The sequence below is a fragment of the Syngnathus typhle genome, linkage group LG18 (assembly GCF_033458585.1).
Source record: "Syngnathus typhle isolate RoL2023-S1 ecotype Sweden linkage group LG18, RoL_Styp_1.0, whole genome shotgun sequence".
Classification (NCBI taxonomy): Eukaryota; Metazoa; Chordata; class Actinopteri; order Syngnathiformes; family Syngnathidae; genus Syngnathus; species Syngnathus typhle.
The window spans coordinates 5172027-5181637 of NC_083755.1; the positions used below are offsets into that span (position 1 = coordinate 5172027).

At 42.1% G+C, this 9611-nt stretch overlaps 3 protein-coding genes across 4 annotated transcripts; 1 reads left to right on the forward strand and 2 right to left on the reverse strand.

The window, feature by feature from the left end:
• Nucleotides 1-603: 603 nt before the first annotated feature.
• Nucleotides 604-3335, reverse strand: LOC133143187 (uncharacterized protein C16orf52 homolog B-like). The gene is made up of 3 exons (XM_061264976.1): nucleotides 2785-3335; nucleotides 1962-2174; nucleotides 604-1659 (listed from the first exon to the last, which is right to left on the reverse strand). Exons 1-3 carry the CDS (start codon nucleotides 2888-2890, stop codon nucleotides 1475-1477), a joined length of 504 nt encoding a protein of 167 aa, XP_061120960.1. The 5' UTR covers nucleotides 2891-3335; the 3' UTR covers nucleotides 604-1474.
• A 600-nt stretch (nucleotides 3336-3935) lies between these two features.
• LOC133142925 (cytochrome b-c1 complex subunit 2, mitochondrial) lies at nucleotides 3936-7889 on the reverse strand. 2 transcript variants are annotated; one of them, XM_061264576.1, is made up of 14 exons: nucleotides 7734-7889; nucleotides 7100-7201; nucleotides 6792-6941; nucleotides 6553-6617; nucleotides 6407-6463; nucleotides 6147-6271; nucleotides 5973-6070; nucleotides 5834-5891; nucleotides 5649-5744; nucleotides 5294-5493; nucleotides 5107-5187; nucleotides 4939-5015; nucleotides 4633-4786; nucleotides 3936-4328 (listed from the first exon to the last, which is right to left on the reverse strand). In XM_061264576.1, the coding sequence occupies exons 1-14, from the start codon at nucleotides 7764-7766 to the stop codon at nucleotides 4245-4247; spliced, it is 1380 nt and encodes a 459-aa protein (XP_061120560.1). In that variant the 5' UTR covers nucleotides 7767-7889; the 3' UTR covers nucleotides 3936-4244. The 2 variants fall into 2 exon arrangements, with proteins under 2 accessions (XP_061120560.1, XP_061120561.1); XM_061264577.1 differs by lacking the exon at nucleotides 7100-7201 and adding an exon at nucleotides 7238-7324 and having other exon boundaries at nucleotides 7734-7888.
• Nucleotides 7890-8136: 247 nt separating this feature from the next.
• Nucleotides 8137-9235, forward strand: LOC133142929 (NHP2-like protein 1). Its single transcript, XM_061264586.1, has 3 exons — nucleotides 8137-8357; nucleotides 8509-8629; nucleotides 8826-9235. The coding sequence occupies exons 1-3, from the start codon at nucleotides 8355-8357 to the stop codon at nucleotides 9086-9088; spliced, it is 387 nt and encodes a 128-aa protein (XP_061120570.1). The 5' UTR covers nucleotides 8137-8354; the 3' UTR covers nucleotides 9089-9235.
• Nucleotides 9236-9611: the final 376 nt, after the last annotated feature.

Genomic DNA, 9611 nt, shown 5'->3' on the forward strand with positions numbered 1-9611 from the left:
GGTTGCAACTGAGTATGTCATACTGCTAATTCTCAATAAGAAGTGACACACATTTGTTGCACACATCTCATAAAGTCTGTCGCTCACATTCTTTTTCCCATCTGCGCCAAACCCAATCAAAGGCTTTGTGTGTTTGTCTGTGCTTGAGAAAATAAGCAAATAAACGAGCAGCTAAAGATAAATCCTGTTTCCATGTGCTCTCACTTATTCAATTGGCTCGCTCGCATGAAACAATTCACCGGCCTTAAAATAGCCATGTTTGTGTCTGTCAAAGAGAACTTTGGTGACGCTACACGGGAACTTTAACACACACAAACACAACACACAAACTGGATTCCTGCTGCTGGATCCTTTCATAAAGATACATTATTGCCATATCCTATGATGTTCCCATGGCAACCTTAAGATCCTGTGCAGACAAAAAGAGGAGGGGGAGTAGGTGTGAGGATATGGTGAGGCTCGGCCTCATTACAGATACAGAAAACACAATAACCTGACTCAATTCAACCTTATGGACCTAATGAATACATATGTTATACAAAGTAAAATAGTATGTGCAATGCACTGTAGCTTGAACTTAAAAAACAACACCTGAGTCATATCCATTATGACACAGAAAATAGATTTATTTGTTTACTAAAAAACAACTTTTCTCTAACACAGTGAACCCCCACATATTTGTGGTATCGGCTTTCGCAATCGCACCCTTTTGCGCTTTTAAAGAAATTGATATTTGAATACAAAGTGCGGGGGAACATGTTGACCGATAATATAACAATGCTCACAGGCATATACAGTATTCTTTATCCTTTGTTAAGAGTGATTGTACATCGACTACGCCTGAATTATACTGCCCCCAGGTGGCCAGACGTGGCAGGACAATACCCATGAATTGAAGCAAAAATGTGAAGAGTTGAATGCTTTACATTGTATTTAATTAACTGTAATTAGTTATTTGTGAAATAGCGGGAGTTCACTGTATTCAGTTATTTGTTTCCATGACAAAAAAGAAAATCCTAAAGCACAAAACGAATACACATTTATAAGGCAGTTTGATCCCTACATGTTAATGGTGGCTATGCACTGGAATATATTACTTTTTACTCAAAAAGAATTACAAAACAAGAAAATAAATACAAAAATGTCACTGAATTTGTTACAGATTGGATTGTGCTGCTCATACAACAGCTTTTTACAATCATACTCGTCCCAGTTTTTGTAAACGGGGTGAGAGAGGTTATCTGGTTCCTTCATAAGATGGTTGATAATACGCCCTTATTTAAATCCATCTTTGGAAAATTCCCCTGCATGTCCGCTCCTTCAGGACGACACTCACTCCCTCTGAGCAAACAGATGGACGGATGTATCGGAAGTCTTGTGCCAAGCCTCCCATGAGGACACGAAAAGGGAAAGAAAAAAAAGAGTCTGCATTTTCGGGCACCAAATGGCCAAGAGTTCCCATGTGTAAAGTACGTCAGCCGGGTAAGCAAACCTTCCCAGCAAACAGCAGGCCCACGATGGTGAAAAATATGGACAGAACGAAGAGGACATAGGAAGAACCCACCCCGGTGTTGTTGGGCAGCTTGTATGGCTGTCCTCCAACCTCATTGACGTAGAAGCCAATTGGGAAAATGAGGGCGGCCATACAGAAGAGGACAACTGAGGTAAGACAAGGAGGAGAGCGTGAGAATTGTCAGACATGAGGGATTCACACTTGCGGTGGGGAAATATTGGAGGAACTATGCGCACTGTTTAAGGCCAGAGACCCTTCCAGTATTTTTTTTTTCCCTAAAGATCTCATAATTCTAACACCATCTTCCACAAGTAGCTCAAAAGGTCATATGAATTAAAAAGTTGCCAGATTTACAAAGACAAATAAAGCAACAATACAAAATAAATTGACGTTGTCTTTCACTGGCCATTATTGCAATTGAGGAAGGAGGAAGCGGCGAGACACCTACGTCCTGTGAAGGCGATCCAGCGTGCATATCGGACGACCTCACGACGCCAGTGGGACATGACCAGCAGACAACAAGTGACGGTCAGCGAGAGGATGCCCAGGATGATGAAGAAAAGGGTTGTGACCCACTCCGGGGGCATGTGAGGGGGAATGCACGTCCGATCTCGGCCGTGAATGGTCTGGCACTGTCGGACCAGACCGACAGTCAGAGAGCCTGGATGGGGAAAAACAAGTGTTATCATTGATAACTTACTAATCATTCGATAACATTGAGTTGACTTTTTCTCTTCTGTGTACATTGAGCACCTTTAGTCAAAATAAATGAGTCACATGGCTTGAATCCTCCAGGTGGAAGATCTCACCCTCCCAAGAGACCTCATTAAAAGTCACACATTCTCCGTCATAACACTTCCCGCCTTTATTATATGCGGATAATTAAGCCAACAAAAAGGACGGTGATTTCACAGTCATATTTACTGTGTAAGACATGAGTAGTCACTGAGTACTCAGGGATACTGCTAGTACTTTTGATCTTAAAAACCTGTAAACTGAGGCACTTGTAACTTAAGCTACCAATGTACCTTTAATTTGTACAGGGCTTTGGCGCCATCTTGTGGCATTAGTGCGTTTTGGAAAAAGCATAAAACAGCAACTAGGTGAATAAATAGCCGCAATTATCCGCCACTAGGCGGCGCTGTACTTGGTCAACTTGGGTGGGTATGCACTCTAGAGACAATCATTTAAAACTCCATTTTCCATAAGTGGACTCCTTTAAACTGCCATGACGTGGGAAGTAGTAAAAGTTTTGCAAGATGATTTCTTACCGGCTGATTCTCCGGTGCTGATCCAGTCCGGATTCGCGATGCTGGCGATGGCGAAGACTTCTGCAGCGAGGAAGAGACATCCTGATATGACAGTCAGTTTATCCATGTCCGTGGACACACACAGGTGGTGCTGGTGGTCCGGTCTTTGTGGCTCGATCCCACCTCAAGTGTCCACAGCTAGATGTGAATCACGCTCATGGCGTTGAATCTCACAGTGTGAAAGTGCTCCATCCAAAACAACCGTTTTTATTCCTCCAGATGATTTTGCCATGCAACCCTCGGAGGAGGGGATTCATCGCCTGTTTTCACCTACCGCCATCCCGGCAACTTTTCCCAGAAAGACGCCTGGATTAGTCACACAAAGTGGATGCGTTAGCCACTACAATTATTCTGCAATCACACCAAATCGATGCAGTCGACTTTCCTGCAGCCCGCCGTAACACTCTCCCCTTGTTATAGAATTGTCAAAAACAAAATATTAGTTCACTTCTTTATCGCTATTACTATTTTTTAAAATAAATTAAATACGTTCAGGCTAGACGACGTAGTGTTTTTTTCACGAAAAGAGGACGCGTTCAAGCTGCAAAAAACAAACTCAAATCCAGCAAGCTTGCTTTCTTCGCGTCTGTCAACGGGAAATCTCGCGATATCATACGGGAAGGAGGTGCCCCGCGGCTACTTCAGGTACACCCAAATCTCGTTTGATATGAACCGAGTAAATAAAATAAAAGAGAAAATTTACACACACAAAAAAACAGTGAGCATTAACTGTCAATTCCTATTAATGGGGAAAAAAATGAACAAATATTATATGAAATTATGTAAACTATATAAAATATAGAAAACACTGAACGCAAGGTAATAAAGGAGACTTTTTTTAAATTAACCATGTTAATAACTTGACACAATGAGAGGTTGAAAGAAGAAATAGCCTGAAAATTTGATTTCTGTTTGTAATCAAGTATTTCTTACTTGCCACGTTTGATGCGAAGTTGAACGTGGAGCGTGTATCCAAAGTCGTAGATGAAATACATACATCCGGATTATTCAAAAAGTCTGTGGTTTTTAGTTTTCAATCACATTGCATTTGTGTATTTCAACTACCCTGTTGATGAAAAAACAAAGCAATACATACTCAGTTTCATCAGGTATTTGGCTTTTGTAATACATTTCTTTTTAATTATATAGAGACCTTATGAACAGCGACATGACAAACCACAACTCTGTCAGGCAGATAGAATTTATCCATTATTTTTTTACATGAGCTATACATTAAACTGCATGTGGGCAAATGAGAAATGATGTTACGATGACCCCAAAACAAATCTTAACATATATAAAGACCCAGAGGACACCTCTCAGACCAACAGTGCAGGAACGGCGCATTTCTGTTATAGTGGAGGAAACATATTCCAAAGTGAAACGACAAGCCGAGGAGGTGGTGGAAGCAAGAGCTGGTTTTAAATTTCGTCGACGAAGGGTGTTTTGATAAGGTTCCCGCTGGAAGACATGGTCTTTTTGCCAGACACAAACTTTTTTGCAGCCTGGGAATAAATGCAAAAATGAGGATCATTAAAATGAGCCTCAGCCACAGAGGAAATAAGCAATTCAGCCACATATACACTTATTCGGTACACTTTTACCATTTAAGATCATTCTATATTTTGCACAAATTATTTTAAAATATTCTATAAATATACTAGATGCAACAAATTACTACTACTGCATCTTGGTGTGATGCGCGACTACCTGAACCAAACTAGAAAAGTGTGACTTACGATAAAAATACAAATTGTCATCCACAAAGATTTATCGGAGCACAAATAAAGAAGCAAACAAGGCTCTTACGTTGGCCACATCCGTTAAAGAGACGTTGTCGATGTTTTTGGCAAATTCTTCCGGGGATTGGTAGGAGCCACTAGCCAGTGCCTGAGTGCCCATGGCCTCAAGCAAACCTTCTGAAGTCTCCAGAGTCATCAGCATGTGAGATTTGAGGGAAATCCTCCACAAAAAAACAACAAAAAAACAAGGGTCGCTCAACGACAGTTTCAAGCATACAAGGCGATTGAAAACTTTTTCACCCTTCAAATATTTGTAAATTATAAAGGGAAACAATTGCGTGAGTTGAATGCTTCCAATTGCAAGGTTTCTTACTTGGCCCGAGTGAGGTCAGCAGCTGTGACTCCGCCCTCAGCGACAGCTTTCACCTCAGCAAGAGCGGCCTTGACGACCTGCAGCGCACGCAAAAATATAACAATATTTCTCATATTTGGGGACGTGCTGCTGGAGATTGTGACGGATCGCGGCAATGACTATACTTACATCGCCGGTAGATCCTGCTTGGGAAATGGTGTAGACTCCAAACAGCCCAGAGTCAGAGTAGCTGGCATTGAAAGCACTCACCTGTCAAGATAAAAAAATAATAATAAATGCAAATTGGATATAAAATTGGGAGGGGGAGTGCAGTTTCACGCCAAGGCCGTTGTGTGCCTATCAGGCAACTGCTCACATCAAAGGGGTCAGCAGTTGCCTTGGCAACCCCCTGCACTAGTTTGCTAGTTGCATCAGAGCCCCTCTTGATCCGCGGACCAGCTCCCAGCAGGTGCTGCAGAACGCTGAAGGCCACAGCTTCACTGGTGCCTGAAGCTGCTGCCTCGCTCACAACGGCAGAGTGGACCAGGCTGCTGGTGCTCGGCAGCCGGACCTCACCTGGAGAGCATACAGAAATACAAGAAAAAAAAAAAAAAAAAAGTTGGAAGACTTATTCTGACATCATGAATTCTATAATATGACTTGCGTTCCACATAAGTATGATTAGTATGGTCAAATTGGAGCCTGTCAAGATTGTTCAATGTATCCCGTACCTCCACGATAGCGGGCTTGGCCAGCTGATGTTCCGCCGCCACCGCGGATGTTAAGGAACTGCTCTCCTACTTGCTTCAGAATGGTATGATCCACACCTGTAGACACCATTGAAGCTCTTTTTGTTTTTATTCATTTCTAATTCCAAGTGTACTAGAAGGTTACAGGAACTACGATACGTCCTTACCAAGTCCAACAAGTGCCATTCTTGCACTTGTAAAATGATTCTGGACAAACTGGTGAAGCTGAAAACAAAAGAGAGCAACAATCAAGTTAAGAGCTGGGCTTGACACTATCAGGAAGTAGAATAGAGGGACATTACTCACATGCTCAGACTGGATATTTCCCACCATGTAGTCAGGACAGTAAAGGGAGTTGGACAGAGCGTTCTTGTAGGCGGCTTCATGGAGACTTTCAACCACAGCTGGGACAAAACAAAGGACAGCAAGCTCAATATTATAATTTGCATGTGTGTAATGTGAGAAAGCTGAGCCACTCACCTATGTGAGCACTCTGTCCTGCTTGGTCCTTGTCAACCTTTACCCTGGGTGTGAGATTGGACACCTCCCACGGGCGAAACTCTGGCGCCGTTGTCACATTGATCAGATACTCCATCACTGTGTCGCTATTGAACAAGGACATTAAAATAAAATACTTGCACATAACCTAATGCTCTTGAATTTGTCAGGAAATTTTGAAAATGATGGAAATCTGAATTTTGAGGAGAAAAAATAATCTGGCATGATCGGTGTTTACTCACATGTCATCTCGCAAGCAGTCAACAGTGTAGATCATGTTCTCTCTGGATGAAGAAGCACTAGAGAGGCACAAATGTGAAAAAGAATAAAAGGAATGAATACCAAAAATGTTTTTTTGTTTTCTTTTCTTCTTCTCATGGCCACTGACCTCAGTTTACCTCCAACAGCTTCGATAACGCGGCATATCTTGAAAGCTGAAGCTCCTTTGGTAGTCTGGAAAAAAGTCACTACAATTAAACTCCACTTACTGCCATGTTTTGGCATCTGCAGTATACAGGATGCGTCAATTATTATTATTAGGTTTTAGATTTTGATGGCAGAGCTGTACACAGTGTGAGATTAAAATGGGAAAAAAAATTGACAGTCGATTGTAGCAACGCATCATACCAGGTTGGCAGCCAGCCTGAGGACGTGGGTAACGCCCTGGTTGTCAAGGGTCTCATAACGACAGCCAGCCTTAACAAACACACCAATCTTGGAAGCTGGTGAGTAGTTTTCCAGGGAAGCGATCACCAGTCCACTGGGCAGTCGGCTCACCTGGAAGAGGACAACGAGCAATTTTAGATGATTTTCATCAGGGAAGATGAAAGTTGAGCTGGGTAATACAGCTTTAAAATAAAATTGAACATATTTTACAAACATAACACAGAACTATGTTGTCCGGACCCAGCCTTCCTCCTCACTGCGCAACATACATGAACATCCTGGATGGAGTGAGCAGCCCCTGGAGTCAACTTGAGGCCACCCAGGGGCTCAACAAGAGAGCGGCCTGCTTTGACAGCTGCATAGAAGCGTCTCTGTGGAGAAGAAAACCAACATCAACAACCACTGACCTGCACATCTTGCGGCTGAAATTTAACATGTTCAGCAGCCCTGGTGGTCTCCACCTTACGGGCAGCCTGCGCCGCGTAAAGCCTGGTCTGAGAAAATAGTAAATGGAAGGTGGGATGATAGGTAGAACATTTCACATATTCTGAAATGACTAAACATGAGTTTGTTTCTCAACTCATTGAACCTATATTGATAAGAAGCACAGAAAGGTTATCTTAAATGATCTAAAGTTGTGTGGGATCTTTTCTCGTTTACTTTTCCCATCCTGTCTATTGTGAATATCAATTTATATACTATTATTATACATTATAATAAAGCATAAATGGTAAACAAGGAAGAGGCAGTCCTCGTGAGGTTCTCAGGTGACAGCCCAGTTCCCACAGCGAGTCGGGACGTGAACTTGGAAGAATTCACCACACAAACCGTGAAAAAGACGGCGACAAAGTGAGAAACCGTACCCATTAAATAACAGAGGTTTGTTTTACAAGTAGTCCTTACCGATAAATGCGTGAGTCCCCGGAACCCTTTCATTTCCCCTCGCTCTCTCCTTCAAACCAGGACGACGGGGTAATATGGCGGCGTCAAAGTGCCCTACTGGGTTCAACATCTTCTTCGTCGTGTTGGTGTAATTTGTTACTGCCATCTACTGGTATGGAGAGTGGCTTGGTCACGCACTCCTATTTTTAAAACAATAACACGTACAATAATAAATTCCATGTAATCAAAATGTAAAAACAAAACAAAACAGAGGATACAACGTCAAGCAACTATTAATATAATAATCCAAGTGAACAGACAAAAAGAAAAGTTGTATAATCTTTCAATTGTAGCAGTTCTATTCCAAACCGATAGGTGGCGGAAACGCACCGTCGTGAGACCAGGAAGAGGCACCTGAAGAAGAAGTTCCATTTCCGATTCCGCAAGCAACTGCGTACGCACATTAGGCTACACGTGATGCAAACCTTTCAGCTAGCGACAAGTTGAAACATTTGCGCATTTCGTAGCAGTGAAAGAGCGAATCTCTCAATTTCGCATTTTGTTGATCCACTATCCCTACCAAAAGGGAAATACTCCTCCGTGAAGCATTTTGCCGAGAGGGAAGAAATACCAAGACCCGCAATGGTGAGGGTTTTGTTGAATGGAGCAAACATGCTATTACCATGTGCATGCTAACCACTAGCGTCAAAGTTTAAACCATTGAGGGAAGTTCAACTTTAAGATAACTGCGGAACAAGATGTACATTTGGATTAAAAAAGTGTATTTTGTGTGCAGAGTGAAGCTCCAGTGAACCCCAAGGCCTACCCGCTGGCCGACGCCGTACTCACCAAAACCATCCTGGATTTGGTGCAACAAGCCGCCAACTACAAGCAGATAAGGAAGGGGGCCAATGAAGGTGCGGCTGTTTATTTTTATCTGGGAAAAATTGGGAAATTTTAATAAAATATCTTTGTCTGGCTATGTTAATCTGGTCCTGCTGTATCCTAAAAATGTTGCAGCTCAGTTCAAATGCGCCTTGTCTCAATCAAATTTTGGAAACACTCTTATAAAGGGTTACTGACGTTTCATTTATTATGCTTTTTCTCTCCCAGCCACAAAGACCCTGAACAGAGGAATTGCGGAATTCATCGTCATGGCTGCTGATGCTGAACCACTGGAGATCATCCTCCACCTTCCCTTGCTCTGCGAGGACAAAAACGTCCCGTATGTGTTTGTACGTTCCAAACAAGCCCTGGGCCGAGCCTGTGGGGCGTCGCGAGCCGTCATCGCTACCTCGGTCACCATAAAGGAGGGCTCCCAGCTGAAACCCCAAATCCAGAGTGTCCAATTGGCTATTGAGAGACTGCTTGTGTAATTTTTTTAAATTGTTGTTCATACAGAACAGGGAGTTTTCAATTTAGAATTGTTATTAAATGAGAAAATAATTCAGTTATGTTTATATGGTTAGTATATTTGTTTGTCATGGCATTCCCTGATTCAGAATAAAACTTTTATAAACATTTTTCTATTTGTATTCTTGCTTTGTTATGCTGTACAGTGCACACCATTCATTATCAAATGCCTTAGGTCTGTTAAATTCAAAATAAGTAGTACAATCAAAAAATATATTGCTTGCATTTTCACTTGGTAGTGTATGGCAGATGTCACAAAATGGAATTTTAAATAAAAGGTGAGGTTCAGCAACAAGTGAGATATTTAGCAGAAATGTAATCGCTTTAAATTACACCGCATGGTAAAATCCATATTGTACAATGACTATAGGTCAAGCTAGAAATAAAATATACATTTGACGACCGTGCGGCTATGGTTCACTAAGCCCTGTCGTCCACGGAAGAACCACTAGGCTACGCTCATGTGTTTGAGGTAAATCCGAGAAT